This window comes from Hyperolius riggenbachi, chromosome 6, assembly GCF_040937935.1.
Source record: "Hyperolius riggenbachi isolate aHypRig1 chromosome 6, aHypRig1.pri, whole genome shotgun sequence".
Classification (NCBI taxonomy): domain Eukaryota; kingdom Metazoa; phylum Chordata; class Amphibia; order Anura; family Hyperoliidae; genus Hyperolius; species Hyperolius riggenbachi.
Genome location: NC_090651.1, coordinates 94,609,415 through 94,631,874, shown reverse-complemented (window position 1 = coordinate 94,631,874; position 22,460 = coordinate 94,609,415). Strand labels below are relative to the sequence as shown.

General features: G+C 44.4%; 1 protein-coding gene across 3 annotated transcripts in view; it reads right to left on the bottom strand.

Annotated features, from left to right (window-relative positions):
- Positions 1-1,123: 1,123 nt before the first annotated feature.
- LOC137521001 (regulator of G-protein signaling 8-like) overlaps positions 1,124-22,460 on the bottom strand; it is a 102,698-nt gene continuing 81,361 nt past the window's right edge. For all 3 annotated transcript variants that reach the window (XM_068239686.1, XM_068239688.1, XM_068239687.1), the window contains exon 5: positions 1,124-1,433. In XM_068239686.1, coding sequence (XP_068095787.1) covers positions 1,251-1,433 — 183 coding nt within the window. In that variant the 3' untranslated portion in view covers positions 1,124-1,250. The remainder of the gene's footprint in view (positions 1,434-22,460) is intronic.

Below are 22,460 nucleotides of genomic sequence, written 5' to 3'. Positions count from 1 at the left end.
CTGGTTCTATTCCATACAAATAAATGGGGGGCGGGGGTGATAAAACACATGAAAACAGTAGCACACACACACCCATTTGTGTTACAATTTGCAGAGAATTTGAATTCCTTAGGCTCATGTCAGATCAAAATCCTTATATATTTTAATACAGTATGTTATCAGCCTTTGCACTACCTGTGAAAATGACATTGGCTTGTCTACTTTTGGTAACACTTGCACATATTTCATATTGTTGTTAGCTGTGCAAAGCATGATCTGACAACAACAACCATCCAAACCAGTATGTGAACAGGAAGATCAGCTATATGGTACTGAGAGTTCCATAAAATTGCTAACTTCATGGAGATGGCTGAATTGCGACACAACCATTTACTATATATCTGTAGGTATCTTCAGGTCATAGATGGACCTAATTGTGATTATACTGTATAAATGCCCCAATGGCAATCTGAATTTAAATAATTTCAGTTCCAGCACATTTCTGAAGGTTGTACATATATATTCTATGTATACCGTAAATATTGACTGCATTTTTTGCATAAGGTAACCTCTTTTTAGTTTTTCTGATTCTCCTTAGCTTAGTATTGTCAGAAGAGACAGCCTTATATAGTCAGCCTTCATGGGACCCAGTCTATCAACCCTGAAGCCTTTCCAGACATCTACTGTAATTGAATGTTCCTAGAAAATTCATTACAATTTTTGACATGCCTCACTGATGCTTTTAGGATCCCCTCAGAGCTCTCATTGTTCAATTAGACAACACACTTTTCAAATTAACTGAAGTCATCATAACAGTTTTTTTGGCTTGTTCGTGGAAATCTATGCTTGCATAACAGAATCCTAAGTTATTGTGAAGTATGCAGCAGTTTAGAGTTTGCATATGAACGTGTTGGTTCAATTAATGGCATAATTACATACAGAATTCAAACATTGACCATGTTAATCAACAGAGTAACTTGTACTGTAGGAATGGATTTCATCAGAACTCTCGTAACTCTTCCACATTGGTCTGTCTTTCTTTAGACTTCTAGAACATCCTCTAGCCAATGATCTGCAGGGCTGTAGCCGTAGTAGTATGAAGCCACTGAATAGACTAGCCAGATGATAATGAGATGTTCAATGGTGGCAGTGAAGATGCTTTATTGTCATAAGCAGTAATAATCAGATCACCTCTGTCCTTCTGGCCGTAGTGCAAGACTGTCCTTAGGATGGACCAAGTGACCACCATGTCTCTATAGCCACCAACAGGATTAGCATGGACTCTTCTGCGTGTGGCTGAGTAGGTCATTATAGATTTGAGATCGGAGAAATCTTGGATAGGAATCTCTTTCCATTAGACTGCGGACTCTCAGTTGGGCAAGGTCAAAACAGGACAATGTCGGGTGCTGGAGATTACGCTTTGTCATTTCCCGGGTCGGAAAATCAATATTCACCTTTTGAAAAACACAAGGTTACAGAAGCATGAATGTACAAAGTCACAGTAAGAAATACGGTTCTTCAATAATTTTAAAGGCTTTGCAAGTTACTTCAATATATAATGTAAGTTTTCAAACACTATTTTGGTACATGAAGAAGAAATCAATCTGTTGTAGTAAATTAAAATAGACATTACTGTACATAGCTCAATAAGCAAAATTGCTATGTTCTATTATATTGATTTATAAATCATTTATTCAATGATAGCCCATTGTAAAATCTTAGCTTAAAGAGAAACTCCAACCAAGAATTTAACTTTATCCCAATCGGTAGCTGATACCCCCGTTTACATGAGAAATCTACTGCTTTTCACAAACAGACCATTAGGGGGCGCTGTATGACAGATATTGTGGTGAAACCCCTCCCACAAGAAGCTCTGAGTACCGCGGTACTTTTGGCAGTTTGCCACAATGTAACAAGGTTCACAGACAGGAAATAGTTGTTTACAGCTGTCTCCAACGGCCAAAACAGCTAGCAGCAGCTACATAAACTGCCCACAGTAAAAATGTCACCATGTAATAAATGTCAGAATGTAAATCGGGGAGAGGAAAGATTTTACAATGGGCAAACACTGACTAAATCATTTATACATAATTATTGTAAAAATGAAGCACTTTTTTTATTACACTATTATTACTGGAGTTCCTCTTTAACCGAATTTACATTCTCAAAGTGAACCTGAGGTGAGAAGGATATGGAGGCTGAATTTTTTTTTCCTTTTAAACAATGCAAATTGCCTGACTATATCTCTGCTCCTGTGACACTAATACTTTTAGCCATAAACCCTGAACAAGCATGTAGATCAGGTTCTCTGACTCAAGTCTGACTGGATTAGCCGCATACTTGTTTCAAGATTGGGATACAGACACTTCTATAATAATAATAATCTTAACATTTGTATAGCACTTTTCTCCTGTAGGACTCAAAGCGCTCAAAAGCTTCAGCCACTAAGGGCGCACAAGAGGCCACCCTGCTGTGTTAGGGAGCCTTGTCTTGAACTCCTTACTGAATAGCAACTGACCCTAGTCAGGATTCAAACCCTGGTCTCCCATGTCAAAGGTGGTGCCCTCAGCCAGTACGCTTTCCAGCCACTGATGTCAGAAGATCAGCAAGACCATCAACAGAGTAACCAAGCAGCTCGGGGTGACCCAAAACCACTAGGAAAGTGTAGAGGACTAAAAGAGACTAAAAAAGCCCTCCGACTAAAAAGCAATGCTTGGTGTGATTTGCCTTCTTAAAACAGAAGGTATTTGCGATAATTCAGTTTTAAGTGAACATCTGTGGTTAGTGTTACCCACAATGCACCGCTACTGAAGATATAATTTGCATATTCAGTAGTGATGCATTGTGGGTAACCACAGATGTCCACTTAAAGCTGAATTATCGAAAGTACCTTTTGTTTTAAAAAGGAAAATTACACCAAGCAAGATCGTCAAGCAACTGGTTTTGTTTAAAAGGGAATAAATATGGCAGCCTCCATATTACTCTTCCCTCAGGTTCCCTTTACATTTATTATAGACACCGGCATCACTAAGGTGGTAAGGTGAATCACGGTGGCATTTTAATTTCTTTCTGTGAAGTGAACCATATACCAGAGTGCTCTGGGAAAAGGCTGCATGGTATCATTGCCGAGGCTAAGCATCACTGGGAGGGCGGGGTTACATAGCAATGTACAACAATAAATAGATAAAGTATGAAGTGTTTCTGGTGTATGTGGGTTTTTTTTTCATAAGTCACCAAACAACCTAATTTTCGTAGAATTAAAGTGAATAGAAACCGCATTTTTAAAAAAATGAAGCAAATACTTACCTAAGGAGAGGGAAGGCTCTGGGTTGTATAGATAGAGCCTTCCGTCTCCTCTCTCGGTGCTCTCTATTCTGTGCTGGCTCCCCTCCCGTTTCAATCCTCCGTCGAAAGGGTATTTGGAAGTCTTCCGGAGCCGGGGGCTCATACTGCACAGGTGTGAGCGTGCAAGAGAGCGTGCTTGCGCAGGCGCAGTACAGGGCCACCCTTCTTCAGGAGCACTTGGGCTCCCTGAAGACTTCTGAAGCCTCCTTCGGCCGGATAAAGCAGTATTTGACTAATTTAGTCAAATACTGCTACCGGGCGAGCCAGCACTGGATCGAGGGGACCAGGAGAGGAGCTTACCCTCTCCCTGGGTAAGTATCTGTCTCATTTTTTTAAATGTAATTCCCATTCACTTTAAAGTGTACCTGAGCCGAAGCTCGAGTACACAAAATCAGGTACTTACCTAAAGAGAGGGAAGCGTCAGGATCCTATTGAGGCTCCCCACTCTATTCTGCTGTCCCCTTCACCTGCAGATTAGCGACAATGCATCAGATCGGGGCTGCGCAATTCCTCTTCCGTGTACATGGCCGCACAATAGCCGATTGAACCCGTCCGCACGTGTGCAGTAAGCCGGAGGTGCGGGGTCTGTGCTACTGCGCATGAGCGGGCAGGCTCGCGAGGCTACAGTGTGGCCATTAATACGGAAGTGAAGCATCGCGGCCCTGATTCGGAAAGGGAGCTATGCCCTGCAGCGGGGGTTGCGACAAGAGAGGAAAGCATCAATAGGATCCTGCGGCTTCCCTCCCTGCAGGGTAAGAACTTCTTTTGAACCTGAGCTTCAGCTCGGGTTCACTTTAAGATGTTCTATAAAATATAAATAAACTTTTCTAGTTTTTCTTTTAATATATTACTTCCATTAAAACCTCCCTGGCGGTATGATTACTTCCAGATTTTATTGTTTAAAAGCAGTGCAATTTTTTAACAAGCTTTTAGACCCCAAAAATCATACTACTATATAGATCTGTGGCAGCCCTCCACATTACACACCTTCCATGGAACTAACTCGGGATTACCACTCTGAGCTACAGATTTCCATCCCAAGCCTGACTCGGGGTTACCGCCAAGGAGGTTGAATTCAAAATAATCCTTTGTAATAAAACCCCTGTGTACTTGCGTAGCGTTGTCTCTGTGTAGCTGGGTCCGTGTTTTTTGCTACTGCGCATGTGCGTAGCACGGACCCGGGCAGCAGTTGGGACTGGAGGACGGGGCCAGTGAGGCGGGCGGGCATTTGCACGCGCATGCAAAGTAAAAAAAACAGACCTAGAGCCCGTTTTTAAACGGGCTTGGGTCTACTGGTCACACAATTAAAAAAGAAAAGAAAACGAAAAGACAATGTAATTTCTCAGATTTAACATTCCATATTTTGTCTTTATACTATCTTATGCAATTAAACAAAATATTTAAATGATTTTCAAACCATTGTGAGTGTTGTCTTTTATTTACATTTTACAGTGTTCCATGTTTTCTTGAAAACAAGATGTAAAAAATGGACTGCTACAGGTGTCTTTAAAGTGTAACTGTCGGGCATAAAATTAAAAATCAATTCTTTATTTTTATCTGGTAAACAAGTAATAAGGATGCTATCCAGGCAATCCAAAAGTTAAAATCACTATTACTTGTCTTGTTGATAAATGATCATTCCCCAGTTTACCTGACTCCTATTTGGTACACACAAAATTTGGTACACAAAAAGGAAGTTGCAGGGCATGCTGGGTTGTCCTGTTTTGCTTCTCTATTTCCCCTCAGACTTAACTAATGCAGCCTTATTGGCTGAAGCCTCTTTCCCTCCTGTTTTCCCCTCCCACACTTCTGTTCCTCTCTAATCGGCCTATATTTCTCATGCTGAGACAATGCACTTTCTATAGTGAAGGGTGGGCAAATCAGGCAGAGGAGACTAAGGGAGGAAATGACATCAGAATTGGCTTCAAAATAGCCACAGTTAATATGGGAAATGCTAAGAAGGATTTTCTCTTTTTTTACTGTAGAAAAATCACTAAAATCAAAACGTGTACAGTGCAATGCACATGTTATGTAAGTAGAGCAAGTATTTATCTACTTATATATGAGTTTTTTATGAGATAGTATGGCTGACAGCTCCTCTTTAAAATCCCCTATTATGGTCCAAAATGCTACACTTCCATTATAGTCTAGTCTATAGTGTGCCTTGCTCCTGTTATTCTGTGCTATAAATACACAAAATATGTCTTCTATTTTTGAAGTAAGATCAAAAGCAAAACAAACTATCTCTGCATGTAAGGACACCGAAATGTATTTTGGTTAAGTAAACAATTTTGCGCATAAAATGATCACCCATAATGCTTCATACTATAGCTAGCACATACATCTGTTACTATTATTGCTCTAGAGATTTTTTTTTTAAATTTAAGAGTCTCATAGCAACCACAGGAGCAACACTTTTATCACACCCTTGACAATCTGCAAATCCACCTACAGACTGGCAAATATCTCAGCAAGAAAGATGTTTTTGACAGTTCTACCTGTCATCATAGAGCTTATACACCCACCAGTGTTGTGATTGACTTCTCCAACTAGACCTGTGGGAGCTGCTGCAGAAAAAATAAGACCAGAACTCAGTGACAGATAATTTCCACGCACAGTTGACAGCGCTTGTCAGCCTCTCTGTTACCCTTTCCAATCCAATTTTGCAACCACCCATGTCCCACCGCAGCACTTAAAAGAACCCTGAGCAGTACATTAAAACTGGCAAATGAACTTACCTGGGGCTTCCTCTAACCCCTCGTATTTGATGAAGTCCCTCGGCCTCCTCCAGGCTCCCTCCGTTCTGCTCCCCAGTGGCTCCGCTAAGTGACGACTTCGGCCGAAGCCGTGGGCCAGTGTGCATGTGCGGCCCTGCCCATCGCAGTAAGCGTTCTGCGCGTGCAGTTCTTGAAAGAATGAACTGCGTGTGCACAGAATGTTTACGGCAATGGACACACAAGCAAGACAGGCTCATCGAATCTGATCAGAGAGAGATCTGTTGACTGCCCAAACACCACACACTGATTTCCAATAGATTTCAGCATGAAATCTATAAGAAATCAGCCTAGTGCCGATGCCTCCGTTGCCTGCTTGGTCACCCCCATGTGCAAAAGTGCCCCCCAGTGCCTCAGTTCAATAAAGTCTTACCTGTCTGCTGGCGTGACCTTTGGCCTCTTCCAGTGTTCACCATCACTGTGAGTGCCTGTACCACGTGGCACCAGACACATGTAGTGCCACATGACACAAGCACTCTACGTGAAGTTGTACACTGGAGGAGGTCGCAAGCCACGATGGTAGAGAGGTTCATAGGCAAATGCAGGGGGGGAGATTACAGCTCCCCAGAATTCCCCCTCAGACCAGGGCCAGTGCAGTGTCTGGGGACAGGCACAAGTTGAGACACCAGAATATCTGCAGGCATCCTGCAGCTCCAAGCACTGCCCCATTTCTTTTCCTGCTACAGTTGACTTTGGAGCAGCAGTGTGTGTACAGAGCATGGAGCAGCAGCTTGTGTACAGAGCATGGAGCAGCAGCTTGTGTACAGAGCATGGAGCAGCAGCGTGTGTACAGAGCATGGAGCAGCAGCGTGTGTACAGAGCAAGGAGCAGCAGTGTTTGTACAGAACATGGAGCAGCTCTAAGGAACTTAACAGAGTCAGGTATGAACACAGCCCTGTGCCTCTGCTTCCCCCTTCATTACTAATGTTGGCTGTCATTATTTTCTGTATACAAACTGCTCCCGATCTATCCCATTGTTGGTTTATCGGATAGGTGTACCCAGCATGATGTCCTACCATATTATTATACTGTATTGTGCATGGCTGAGGGAGACCTTTCAGGAATCCCCCCTTTGAAAATCCTGGGTTTGCCCCTGCGGTGAGACGTTTACACTGCACATAGGCGGAGGGGACACTTTCACACTTGGGGGGGAAACCGGCTGTGGATCCATCAGGTACATCGGTCGCCAGGGTATCAAACACCATTGCCACCGTGCACTCGATCAAGCACTTGCGACTAAGATTTTCCAGCACGTCGGATCAACCCTATCGACCGATTTTGGCAGGAAATAAATTGAAAAGATTGATTGGGCGGCCATGTTACAGCACCGATTCTCTTCCAATTTGGTAAATGTATTGAATTGGAGAGTAAATCATGTCGCAATATTATAGTATTGTATGGCTACCTTTACTATTCAGCACTTCTCAATTGAAGAAGTACTATCAAACTTGTTTTGATAGTTTTCTTGCTTGCTGGGGGCTTTCAAGGGCCTTGATTCACTAACCGGCACTAAGCCGGTTAGTGTGCCTTATCACTTAGTGGGCACAAACTACAGCGCTAACCTTATCTGAGGTTAGTGTGCCTTATTTGAGGTTAGTGTGCCTTATCTGAGTTAGTGTGCCTTATCTGAGGTTAGTGTGCCTTATCTGAGGTTAGTGTGCCTTATCTAGGTTAGTGTGCCTTATCTGAGGTTAGTGTGGTTAGTGTGCCTTATCTGAGGTTAGTGTGCCTTATCTGAGGTTAGTGTGCCTTATCTGAGTTATTGTGCCTTATCTGAGGTTAGTGTGCCTTATCTGAGGTTAGTGTGCCTTATCTGAACTTAGTGCCCCTTAAATAGCTTTGTGCACACTAAAAGTTGCACAAAGCTACATCGCGCACTGCACCGCGCACAGCGTAATGCGTCGATCTTAGCGCATGGTGCAACGATAACGTCGCACCCGCTATACTGTATATGATGTGACTATAAGGTCGCATAGGATGCGACGATAATGGTGCACTGATGCGCCGTTTAGGTCACATCCTATGCGACCTTAAAGAGAATCTGTACTCTAAAATTTTTACAGCAAAAAGCATACCATTCTATTCATTATGTTCTCCTGGGCCCCTCTGTGCTGTTTTCACTCTCTGCTGCAAACCTGGCTTGTAATTGCCAGTTTTAGGCAGTGTTTACAAACAAACTAACCAGCTTGTGATAGGCTCACATAAGCAGAGTGTGTGAGTCATACAGAGCCTGCAGGGGACCTGGAGGGGGTGTGTATCGCTTCTATCCAATCACAAGCAGCCAAGCACAATCCACACATTCCAGCCTTAAGGTCCGTACACACGCTGGACTGGAGTCAACGACGGGTCTGTCGTCACCTCCCGCTGGGTGGGCGTTCCAACGACAGTCCGGCGTGTGTACGCACTGTCGGCGGACTGATACGGCTGTTTCTGAGCGATCCGAGCTGTATCAGTCCGCCGACAGTGCGTACACACGCCGGACTGTCGTTGGAACGCCCACCCAGCGGGAGGTGACGACGGACCCGTCGTTGCCTCCAGTCCGGCGTGTGTACGGACCTTTAGCCTGACTGTGCCTACAGAAGAAAACAGATTAGATCATATAACAGAGATAACACAGCCACTGTGCAATTAGGAAAAGCTGCAGTAAGCCAGAGCACATTAGAACAGGCAAAGGAACTTATAGGATAGAAGAACTAAGGCTGAAAATTTTGTTACAGAGTCTCTTTAAGGTCGCATCTTGTACAGTATAGCAGGTGCGACTCAGATAAGGCACACTAACCTCAGATAAGGCACACTAACCTCAGATAAGGCACACTAACTCAGATAAGGCACACTAACCTCAGATAAGGCACACTAACTCAGATAAGGCACACTAACCTCAGATAAGGCACACTAACCTCAGATAAGGCACACTAACTTAGATAAGGCACGCTAACATCAGATAAGGCTTAGCGCCGGTTAGTGAATCAAGCCCTAGGTGTTTTAGTGATAAAGTGTGAAAATACCTCCTGTGAGAAAACCCAAGAGAAAGGTAAATTGAATAGGGCCTAGTGCGTCTAAAATAAAATTATAAACTGTTACTTTAATTGATTAATTGAAAACGGCTGCTACTTTCCAGAAGATATATGTGTGTGTTATTTTTGGTTAACAACACCATAACAAAATAATATATGCTAGAAAAATATACATGAAGCAGAGGTAGTTGCTAGGTAACATGACAGGAAGTGTAACGTGTGAATCATGCATGATCTTGCACTTCATCCTACTCTAGTCTGGGTATTGTGCCTATGAGTAATGGATCTCTTCTGTTATGATTTTTAAATATAGATAGTTCTCATTCTGTTTACTTGCATATCAGATAATTAAAGGACCACTACAGTGAAAAAAGTAAGCAGTTAATATCTGACTGAACTGACAGGTTTTGAACTAGTCCATCTCCTCATGGTGGATTCTCAGGGTTTTCTATGTTTTCAAAAGCATTTGCTGAACGGCAGTTGCTAACTAAGGGCTTCACAAAAGGATGCTAACACAGTTAGCAGGCCTAAAAGCTTTGGATGTGCAAACTAGGGTGCTAAGTAGTTTGCATGTCCAAAGCTGTTACTGATCGTGCGTTAACCTCTTGAGGACCGCAGTGTTAAACCCCCCTAAAGACCAGGCAATTTTTCAATAAATTGGCCACTGCAACTTTAAGGTCAAGCTGCAGGGCGGCACAACACAGCACACACGTGATTCTTCCCCCCTTTTCTTAGTTTTTTTTTAAATAAATTGTAAACCCCCCTCCCCCCCCCCCCCCCCCCCGCTAGCCAATCCCCGTGATCAGCTGTCATAGGCTTCGGCCTATGACAGCCGATCACCTCTGCTGCTCAGGAGGGGACAGCCGTGTCACACGGCTGTCCCCAGTACAGCGCTGCTGCTGATTGCAGCGCTGTACATGTAAATAGACGGCGATTACGCAACCGCCGCTCGGAGACTGAAGGCGGAGCTCTGCTCCGCCCACCAAGCAGGAGATGCCCGCGCACCCTGCGCGCGATCTCCTGCAAAACACAGCCCCAGGACTTTACGCCAATTGGCGTTAGGTGGTCCTGGGGCTGCCGCCACGGCAACGCCCATTGGCGTGATGCGGGCGGCAACAGGTTAAGTTGGTGCGCCGAAATGTCGCACCGTTAGATGTAAAATAGCTTTTCAGGCTTTTCAGCGCTAACCTTTGCACGTGCAAACGCTTGCGCGCATATTAGTGCGTGAAGTGGCTGTTTTTGCATCCTAAGTGCCTTTTCACGGGCGTGCTAACACTTAGCACCCTTTAGTGAATCGAGGCCTAAGTCTAATTGCCAAAATAGTAAGATACCAGCCAGTCTCCCTACTCACTTGCACACTATTTTGGCAGTCAAACTTAGCAACTGACATTCAGGGAATGTTTTTGAAAACAAATAAAACTGTGAGAATCCCTCATGAGGAGATGGTCTGGTCCAAAATCTGTTGGTTCCATCATATTTTAACTGCTTAATTTTTTCACTGCAGTGGTCCTATAATAGGAACAATATTTAGCTGGACGTACCTGTGGAAGGGAATTTTCTTGATAGAAAATGTCCGTTGATTGCTGACTGGTCAAAGCTAGTTTTGTAGAACATTGGAAATTGTTGGAGAGGCTTAAAGGGGTTCTGCGGAAGGTGAAAAAAACAAAACAAAACTGACATTTACCTGGGGTTTCTATCGCTACCCCCCCCCCCCCCCCCCCCCTGTAGCTGCCATGTCCCACACCGTCCTCCTACGATCATCCATTCCCCGCTGCTGTTCCTGGTCTAAATATTCTTCGATCTAGACTGCGGCTGTGTGGCCGTGGCCGGGCGCGTGCTCGCTCCCATCTCCGGGAGCTTACTGCGCAGGCGCAGTACGAGAAAACCTTGTACTGTGCCTTCGCAGTAAGTATTCAGGAGACGCGAGCGGGAGCGCACGCTATTCGTCTAGATAGACAAATAATTGAACAAGACTGGTGGCAGGGAACGGATGATCGTAGGAGGATGGCGCGGAACAAGGCAGCTACAGGGGGGGGGGCGATAGAAGCCCCAGGTAAGTGTCAGTTTTGGGGGGTTTTTTTCACCCTCCACAGAACCCCTTTAAAGGGAAGGTCCAAGCAAAATAAAAAAATGAGTTTCACTTACCTGGGGCTTCTACCAGCCCCATGCAGCCATCCTGTGCCCTCGTACTCACTTACTGCTGCTCCAGTCCCCCGCTGGCAGCTTGCCGACCTCGAAGGTCGGCGGGCCGCATTGCGTAAATTTTTACGCATTCCCGCTAGTGCAGGAAAATTAGCACATACAATTTTACGCATTACTAGTTCAATGCATACATTTTTATGCATTGAACCAGTAATGCATAAAAATGTATGTGTTAATGTTCCTCCACTAGCGGGAATGCGTAAAAATGTACGCAATGCGGCCCGCCGACCTCTGAGGTCGGCAAGCTGCCAGCGGGGGACTGGAGCAGCAGTGAGTGACTACGAGGGCACAGGATGGCTGCATGGGGCTAGTAGAAGCCCCAGGTAAGTGAAACTCATTTTTTTTATTTTGCTTGGACCTTCCCTTTAACAAGCACCACTGTGCTTATGTGTATGGTGTCCATTTAAGGATTAGTGTTGAGCTTACTTATTCTGGGTAAAACAATGTATGTCTGTCTCCATTCATACCCTTTTTTTGAAAAAGGAAATGTAGTGAAATTAACATAATGAATACAATTAATTACTGTTTACAATATTCATTTATAGATCATTCAGTCAGTGTTTGCCCATTGTAAAATCTTTTCCTCTTTACATTCTGAAAATTATCACTGGTGGTGACATCTTTAGTTCTGCCATGTGTGTCATACAAAATGTTCGTTACTGAGAGTTTCGTGTAAAGAGAGATATATTGCTGTCTTGGCAGTTGGAAAAAGCTGTTTTTTCCCACAATGCAACTGTAAGGATCCCTCCTGTAGCGTATTCTGTCCGTTGCAGTGGAGCTGCAAATGGACAGTTCTGGCTTATCTGCTTGCATTCAGTTGTGCATTTGCAATGGGTCTTATTGTCATTTGCAATCGCTCTGCAGTTCTGGGCAGCTCAGGATTCTGTCATCAATCCACCAATTGCTTGTTGCCGCTGAGCTGCGGCCAGATAGCCCTGGATTGCCTGCATGCATGTTGTTACATAATTCTGCATGTATTTCTTATGAGGGTCCTTTGCATTCACAGCCAGCTAGCAAATGGTAATCAAGCCAGCTCAGGATTGAGTGATTACCATTCAGCTGTGTGGAGATTTGCATAGCTGCATCCATTGGCTGATGCCAACATAAAAGTCTGCCTCCCATTTCATACCCCGCCCATCATAGTGGTCAGTATGCTGATCTGCTGGCACCTTGTTACTCTGTATAGTTCTGTTATTGTAGTTCTATGCGACCTTATTACTTATGCTTTAGCTAGTTTTTGATAAATCCTAGCATATGTTCCTCTATTTATATATTATAGTCCTTGATAAATATATATGCAGACTTGTTAATATTTATATTTATCCATTAGTTGAGCCGTTTGTTATTTTTCTTATTACTGTGTATTGCCTAGTTCCATGCTTGATGGATGTTCGCTGCATCCGCGATGGGTCAGTAAAGTCCATTATCCAAATAGCTTGGATTCTGCCATGACCACTTTGGTGACTGGTAGTATTCCTGCTACTCTAGTTTCTAGGAACGTAACTATAGGTTGCAGTTGCCTGGGTGGATGCTTGCTGGTGACTGTTGTTAGCCTGCTTGCTCTGCTTCTGTGGACGTGACTGTGAGCTGTGGTTGCTACTGGTTACGCTCCAATCTATAGTCCAGTCTTGTACCTGTCTGTGTGCTTGCTATCGCTAAGGCAGCACAGTGCAAACTAAAGGTGGCCACTAATGATCCAATCTTTTTCATCCAATCATACCATTTATATGTAATATAAGGTAATTGCCTGAAGTATCATTCAGTATATTTACTCAATTTACTCTTATACTACATAGATTTGGTAAGATTGGATGAAAAATATTGGATCATTAGTGGCCACCATAAGGCAGCGTAACATCGCACTGCGCTGCCATTGTGTTTTATTTGTAGCGATATCTGAAGCCCAGAGCTGCAGTTGCTCTGGGCAGCCTGTGTAACCTCTTCCATTATCCAGCTCTCAACCTTGTTGTGCTGGGTGGTCAGAAAGTATGGTCCGAAAGTATGACCCCCCAGCATTACAGCAACAAGGTTCACAGACAGCAAACAGTCAGGGCCTTGGTCATGACATCACACTGTGGGAGGGATTTCACCATAATATTGGCCATACAGACCCCCCCCCCCCCCCCCTCGATGACCTATTTCAAGAAAAGGTAAAGCTCTCTCATGGGAATCTGGGAGGGGGGGGGGGGGGAGTATCAGCTACTGATTGGAATGAAGTTCAATCCTTGGTTAAAGTTCCTCTTTAAAGAGAACCTGAGATGAGGCAAAATAAAAAAATGTATATATACCTGGGGCTTCCTCTAGCCCCCTCCGGCCTTATCGCTCCCTCACCACTGTCCTCCGCTGTCTGCAGCCTCCACAAAATTGGCCTAGGAATTTTCTCCGGTCCGGGGCATACTGCGCATACACGGCAAGCCTTGCGCGCACCCCCGGTAGCACTTCCGCGGCCGGGAGCGTTCTGCGCCTGCACAGTATTACCATGCAGCCGAAAAACAAACTGGGGGAGCACACACGGCTGGACTGCACCTGCGCTGACTGGCCCCTACTGGGCGACTTACCAGGGCCAGTTGTGGAGGCTGCAGGCAACGGAGGATGCCGACAACGAAGTGAGGGATGGAGAAAGCCCCAGGTATGTATACATTTTGTATTTTGCCTCATCTCAGGTACATTTTAAGCAAACTTTTTTCCTTGTCACTAATTATTGAATATATAATATAGAATGCAGGGATGCTCATCCGGATTTCGGATATCCGGGTATCCGACCATTTTTACCCTATCCGGCTTCCGGATACTTGGGCAGAAATCCGGATACCTATCTGCGGCTAGTTTCACTGCCGACCCGGATAGCCGCGGATTTCTCCCAGATACCTGAATCTGGATTACAAGTTCAGTGGCAAAAAGTACCACCTCCACCTCTCTCTCCCTCTGGTCTTCCAGGGATTTGTAGTATGTCAAAAGCAAGCTCACATACATTGGCTGGGAATCAAACCCAGGTCAACTGCTTGGAGGGCAGCTATGCTCACCACTATACCAACAACCACACTCACAGCAAAGGACAGCACTTTGAAGTCTGGAAGATTCCAGGGCAAGGGTGGGAAGGATGAAAAGCTAGGTGGCCATGCAACCATTCCTGCTAACCTAAAGCTTACTTATAGACAGTCATATGAGACACATGCCGGGTGCAGGGCTGTGTGGAGAGTCAACACATTGGCTTAAGACTTTACCAAATCCAATGCTCCAATATGGGGAAGCTTCTCTGTTTGCTGGGTTTTTTTTTTTAAGTGTGGTGTCACAGTTCGCTCATCTCTTCAACCACAAGAAAGGCCCAGGAGTAGTCTTAGCTACCGTAATATCTATGTTACGGCAGGGCCCTTATTACACTTTTTCTTACAGGGCTATGGAAACCGTTTTGCCCATGCGATAAAGCGAGGTGCAAAAATGAAATCATGCCTAGCAGAGGATGGTTTCGATCCATCAACCTCTGGGTTATGGGCCCAGCACACTCCTGCTGCACCACTCTGCAGTCTGCTTACATTTGTATACAATCTTCAAGTTTAAGAAGGGTACATTAGTTCCCTTCACAAAACACAATGCTATCCCTGGGTGGGCTTGAACCTGGCACCAACCTTTTGGTTAACAGCCAAATGTGCTAACCAATTGTGCCACAGAGACTAGTTGTTGCTGCTAAATGATTTTATGGGGATGTATGTGTGTCTTTTGGAGGGAGGAAGTAACTCTGTTTCAAGAAGTTTAACGCCACTTTTTTCTACAACAAAGCAATACCTGTGTGGCAGCAGAGGGGTGCAGTGGAAGTGTGCTGGGCCCATAACCCAGAGGTTGATGGATCAAAACCATCCTCTGCTAGGCATGGTTTCATTTTTGCACCTCGCTTTATCGCATGGGCAAAACGGTTTCCATAGCCCTGTAAGAGAAAGTGTTATAAGGGTCCTGCCGTAACATAGATATTACGGTAGCTAAGACTGGGCCTTTCTTGTGGTTGAAGAGATGAGTGAACTGTGACACCACACTTAAAAACAAAAATAAAAACAGCAAACAGCAGAGAAGCTTCCCCATATTGAAGCATTGGATTTGGTAAAGTCTTAAGTCTCCAATGTGTTGACTCTCCACACAGCCCTGCACCCGGAATGTGTCTCATATGACTGTCTATAAGTAAGCTTTAGGTTAGCAGGAATGGTTGCATGGCCACCTAGCTTTTCATCCTTCCCACCCTTACCCTGGAATCTTCCAGACTTCAAAGTGCTGTCCTTTGCTGTGAGTGTGGTTGTTGGTACAGTGGTCAGCATAGCTGCCCTCCAAGCAGTTGACCTGGGTTCAATTCCTGGCCAATTTATGTGAGCTTGCTTTTGTCATACTACAAATCCCTGGAAGACCAGAGAGAGGGAGAGGGAGAGAGGTGGTGGTGGTATGTTTTTAACTTCTAAAATGGTTAAGAAGCCTTGAAAAGACTATTTCTGGTTTTCAATCCGGATATCCAAATCCGGCCCGAATTCAATTCGGGTTTAAAAATGTCAAACTCGGATATCCGACCCGGATCGGATATCTGGATATCCGGATCTGAATTAGTTCCAGATAGTGAAAAGTGGTATCTGAGCACCACTGATGGAATGTTCTTAAGCTCCAAAGTACCCCATTATCAAAGCGCCACAGATGAAATGTCTGCATTATGTGTAGAAATGTTTTCATGAATGGCAATAATGTAGTAGATCAAGCCATTTTCATTTCTCAGTCCATGTGTGTGTCTGGATTGTAATGGAATATATAAGCAGCAAGTTACAATTATTTCACATTACTTATTCATATCATACTCTGCGCGCTCAGGAAATAGGAGCGAGAGTATAAATAGCAAAATGAATCAAGTCATGAATATTAAACTGATTCAGACTAGGAATTAACCAAAGTAGCCCAGTAATACGTATTCAGCTGATAATATTTTTTTTTCCTCCAATGGCGTTCGGTTGAGCAGCTAATCACGTCTTGTGTAGACCAATTTACAGAACAGAATAAAAACTTTTTCGCGTCAGCGATACAAGGAACTGAACTGAAACGCTGTGATTTATGATTCATAGGAACAGGCTGAAATGACCTATTCAATATCTGAATCACCAGCGGTGGATGAGATTAAATTTGCCTAAAAAATCTGATGACCTTATGAGAGGAGAATGTAGTTCTGCAATTATTTTTATCCATGTCAGTCATTTAAATGAATAATTCTATATTTTTTTTTCTATATTTGTCTGTGGCGTATCTGTGCTGATGTAAGAGGCCACAGCCGGTTATAAATAGCACACCGTACTAGCCAGAGCTAATGATGTGAAATCGCATGACCCAGGTTATTGTACTGGTATTGTTGTCTGACTGTTACTCAGTCTCTGTCGTGTTCTCCCCCCATCCCATAGAGACTCAGCTGCTGTTGACTGTGAACTTGAAGAGGAACTTTACCGAAAAATAGTAGTAGGGAGGAAAAAATGAATCAATACATTGCAAAGTGAGAAGTTAAAGAATAGAACAGAGATCAGGAAATGATTGATATTCGTCATGTAATTCGTTCATGTTGTGTGACCCACAATGAGATGTAATCATCTTTACTACTGGCAGACAAGGAAAATCTAGACTGCACCAACAGCTATTAGGGCAGTGACACCATTAATTAATGTGGAGCCCATGGGTATGCCGACCGCGTACGTTAAAAAGGGGCGCTGGGAAAAAAGGGCGCGGGGTTTTAAACGATAAGCATGGATAACGTTTAAAAATGTATTGTACTGTATTTCGTTTAAAATTTATGTTTTATAAAGTTATAAATCTTTAAATAATGTACATTAAATCGACAATTGTAAAAACGTTAATCTTCCGTTTAAATATTGAAACATATAATAACGTTTAAAAAAAAAATTACTAAGTAACCCTCCCTGTACCTACCCCTAACCCCTAGACCCCCCTGTTGGTGCCTAAACCTAAGACCCCCCTGTTGGTGCCTAAACCTAAGACCCCCTGTTGGTGCCTAAACCTAAGACCCCCCTGTTGGTGCCTAAACCTAAGACCCCCCCTGTTGGTGCCTAAGTAACCCTCCCTGTACCTACCCCTAACCCCTAGACCCCCCCTGTTGGTGCCTAAACCTAAGACCCCCCTGTTGGTGCCTAAACCTAAGACCCCCCTGTTGGTGCCTAAACCTAAGACCCCCCTGTTGGTGCCTAAACCTAAGACCCCCTGGTGGTGCCTAAACCTAAGACCCTCCTTAGTGATCACTGTATTGTGTGTAGAATAATGTTTTAAAAACAGTAAGGGATAAAATATATTACAATTTACATTACGTACTGATCGCTTTGTTTCGTGAATAATAATGTTTTACAAACAGTAAGGGATAACATTTAAAATAATGTTTTATTGAAATAAGAAACGTAAATCATCGCAAGCAGTTATAAAACATGAAAAATCTTCGGGCGCCGTTGGAAAACGTTATTATTCTCGGGCGCCATTTTTTCCTGTTCGGCGCCCAGTAAACGATAATTATTATGGGAGTCAATGGCGGCGTCCAATTTGTCCACTAGCCTCCTGCACCCTTTTTTACTGTTACCATGCCGACCTGCCCTAATTAGTAAGTAAGTTCACCTGGTAGGCTCTGGCTGCTGGCTGTCTTTTGTGTTCCAGGTGCTGTCTCTCAGGGGAGAATAATCTGCCTCCCCTGAAGCTGGATGGTCATTGGTAGTGGATCGGCGGGCTTCTAGCTGCCCAATCATAGCGGAGGGAGCTAGATATAAAGGTTTGCAATAGTTTTGCTAACACACCTGCTCTGAAGATCTCATCAGCGTTCAGCCCCCGCCCTCCCTCCCAGACATTGTCGCTAGCCCTATGAATTTTATTGGGGGTGTGTCACCTGCTTGAAAGGGGGGATGTAATTGGGTAATGTCGCCCGGTTAAAGCGGACACTCTGATAAATGTGGTTTGTGTTTAACTGCTTCGCAGTCTAATGTTTTCGGTTTCTTGCTTATATGGTATTTCAATAAAGGAATGTTTATGAATCTAAATAAACGTGTAAATTGAATTGTAATTAAAGAAAGAAAACAAACATTTACAAAGCCCCAATAAAACAATATTTTTCTTCCAACCTGGTTGTCTGTCTTTATTTTAGCATAAAGTAGTTGGTAAGTTTGTTTGCGTCTAGGTCAGCCTTTCTCAGCCTTTTTTTGGGCCAAGGAACCCTTACATTTTTTTTTTCAAATCTCAGTTAACCCCTGCATGAAAATGATGCCTAGAAACTGCCATTGTATGGCAACTCGCATAATAAATGCATTTATCACCCCCCCCCCCCCATATACAATGTAGCAATCACCCCACATATACAGTACATTGCACCAATCTACTACCATAGCGAATGCAGTAATCATCTCACATAATAAATGCATTTATCACCCCTGTATACAATGTAGCAATTACCTCACAGGGACCACAAGTAAAAGGTAACCAGGCATAGATGTTCTCAGTATAGGTAGGCAGGAATAGGGACCCCCAATATAGATAACCAGGCACAGATGTTATCAGTATCGGTAGGCAAAAATAGAGATGCCCAATATGGGTAGCCAGGCATAGATGTTCTCAGTATAGGTAGGCAGGAATAGGGACCCCCAATACAGTTAACCAGGCACAGATGTTCTCAGTATAGGTAGGCAGGAATAGGGACCCCCAATATAGATAACCAGGCACAGATGTTATCAGTATCGGTAGGCAAAAATAGAGATCCCCAATAGGGGTAACCAGGCACAGATGCTTTCATTATAGAAAGGCAGGAATAGGGACCCTCAATATAGGTAACCAGCCACAGTTGTTTTCAGTATAGGTAGGCAGGAATAGGGACCCCCAATACAGTTAACCAGGCACAGATGTTCTCAGTATAGGTAGGCAGGAATAGGGAACCCCAATATAGGTAACCAGGCACAGATGTTCTCAGTATAGGTAGGCAGGAATAGGGACCCCCAATATAGGTAACCAGGCACAGATGTTCTCAGTATAGGTAGGCAGAAACAGGGACCCCCAATATAGGTAACCAGGCTCAGATGTTCTTAGTATAGGTAGGCAGGAATAGGGACCCCCAATATAGGTAACCAGGCACAGTTGTTTTCAGTATAGGTAGGCAGGAATAGGGACCCCCAATATGAAATGAAATGTTTTTTTCCTCTTGTAGCTACTGGGGGCCCCTACAAGCTCTGGGGCCCCGGGGCAGCTGCCTCCTTTGCCTTAATGGTAGCGCCGGCCCTGGTCGGGATTGTGGTGATTTTGCTACTTCTGGTGCATTGTTACATTGCGCTGCAACGCTTGAACTGTGCAAAATCTCCATAGACTTGCATGGCACTTGTGGCGGGTAAGCAGAGTGGAAAAGTAACGCGGGGCGGAGTGTTGGGCGAACATCTAGATGTTCGGGTTCGGGCCGAACAGGCCGAACATGGCCGCGATGTTCGGGTGTTCGACCCGAACTCCGAACATAATGGAAGTCAATGGGGACCCGAACTTTTGTGCTTTGTAAAGCCTCCTTACATGCTACATACCCCAAATTTACAGGGTATGTGCACCTTGGGAGTGGGTACAAGAGGAAAAAAAATTTAGCAAAAAGAGCTTATAGTTTTTGAGAAAATCGATTTTAAAGTTTCAAAGGGAAAACTGTCTTTTAAATGCGGGAAATGTCTGTTTTCTTTGCACAGGTAACATGCTTTTTGTCGGCATGCAGTCATAAATGTAATACATATAAGAGGTTCCAGGAAAAGGGACCGATAACGCTAACCCAGCAGCAGCACACGTGATGGAACAGGAGGAGGGTGGCGCAGGAGGAGAAGGCCACGCTTTGAGACACAACAACCCAGGCCTTGCATGAGGACAAGAAGCGAGCGGATAGCAATTTGCATTTTGTCGCCATGCAGTCATAAATGTAATACAGATGAGAGGTTCAATAAACAGGGACCGGAAACGCTAACCCATCACAGATGTTCATTGTTCATGTTACTTGGTTGGGGTCCGGGAGTGTTGCGTAGTCGTTTCCAATCCAGGATTGATTCATTTTAATTTGAGTCAGACGGTCTGCATTTTCTGTGGAGAGGCGGATACGCCGCCGATCTGTGACGATGCCTCCGGCAGCACTGAAACAGCGTTCCGACATAACGCTGGCTGCCGGGCAAGCCAGCACCTCTATTGCGTACATTGCCAGTTTGTGCCAGGTGTCTAGCTTCGATACCCAATAGTTGAAGGGTGCAGATGGATTGTTCAACACAGCTACGCCATCTGACATGTAGTCCTTGACCATCTTCTCCAGGCGATCGGTGTTGGAGGTGGATCTGCACGCTTGCTGTTCTGTGTGCTGCTGCATGGGTGTCAAAAAATTTTCCCACTCCAAGGACACTGCCGATACCATTCCCTTTTGGGCACTAGCTGCGGCTTGTGTTGTTTGCTGCCCTCCTGGTCGTCCTGGGTTTGCGGAAGTCAGTCTGTCGGCGTACAACTGGCTAGAGGAGAGGGAGGATGTCAATCTCCTCTCTAAAGTCTCCACAAGGGCCTGCTGGTATTCTTCCATTTTGACCTGTCTGGCTCTTTCTTCAAGCAGTTTTGGAACATTGTGTTTGTACCGTGGATCCAGAAGGGTATAAACCCAGTAATTGGTGTTGTCCAGAATGCGCACAATGCGTGGGTCGCGTTCAATGCAGTCCTAGGCCGAAGAGGTCATAGCCTAGGGTCACAAAACCTGTTTATTTGGGCAATTTCAATGGTGGCGAGTCTGACGTACATAAATCGCAGCAATGGCCGTTAGCAACGTCTGAATCTCACAAAATGTCTCATGCAGGTAGAAGACATATTGTTAGACTTGGGCTCCAAAGATGGGTTCCCTACATCTCTGCAAACCAGAGTTACAGGGCTCCAAATTTGGTAAAATCCCCCATACGCTTTCATTGGGCCTCCTATTTACAGTTCCAAAATCTCACATCTTTTCAAAGGGCAATTACTCAGCAGTACCAAATTTTCTAGCATTGTAGGGACCCTTAGGGGGAACATGACTGGTGAGTTTCGGGCCCCTAGGCCAAAGAGGTCATAGCCTAGGGTCACAAAAACCTGTTTATTTGGGCTATTTCAATGGTAGTGATGGTGGCGTACATAAATCTCAGCCATGGCCGTTAGCAACGTCTGAATCTCACGAAATGTCTTATGCAGGTAGAAGACATATTTTTAGACTTGGATTCCAAAGATGGGGTCCCTACATCTCTGCAAACCAGAGTTACAGGGGTCCAAAATTGGTAAAATTCCCCCATAGGATTTCATTGCCTCCCTATTTCACTTTCCAAAATCTCACATCTTTTCAAAGGGCAATGGCTCAGCAGTACCAAATTTTCTAGCATTGTAGGGACCCTTAGTGGGAACATGACTGGTGAGTTTCGGGCCCCTAGGCCGAAGAGGTCATAGCCTAGGGTCACAAAAACCTGTTTATTTGGGCTATTTCAATGGTAGTGATGGTGGCGTACATAAATCTCAGCAATGGCCGTTAGCAAAGTCTGAATCTCACGAAATGTCTCATGCAGGTAGAAGACATATTGTTAGACTTGGATTCCAAAGATGGGGTCCCTACATCTCTGCAAACCAGAGTTACAGGGGTCCAAAATTGGTAAAATCCCCCATAGGATTTCATTGCCTCCCTATTTCACTTTCCAAAATCTCACATCTTTTCAAAGGGCAATGGCTCAGCAGTACCAAATTTTCTAGCATTGTAGGGACCCTTAGGGGGAACATGACTGGTGAGTTTCGGGCCCCTAGGCCGAAGAGGTCATAGCCTAGGGTCACAAAAACCTGTTTATTTGGGCTATTTCAATGGTAGTGATGGTGGCGTACATAAATCTCAGCCATGGCCGTTAGCAACGTCTGAATCTCACGAAATGTCTCATGCAGGTAGAAGACATATTGTTAGACTTGGATTCCAAAGATGGGGTCCCTACATCTCTGCAAACCAGAGTTACAGGGGTCCAAAATTGGTAAAATCCCCCATAGGATTTCATTGCCTCCCTATTTCACTTTCCAAAATCTCACATCTTTTCAAAGGGCAATGGCTCAGCAGTACCAAATTTTCTAGCATTGTAGGGACCCTTAGGGGGAACATGAC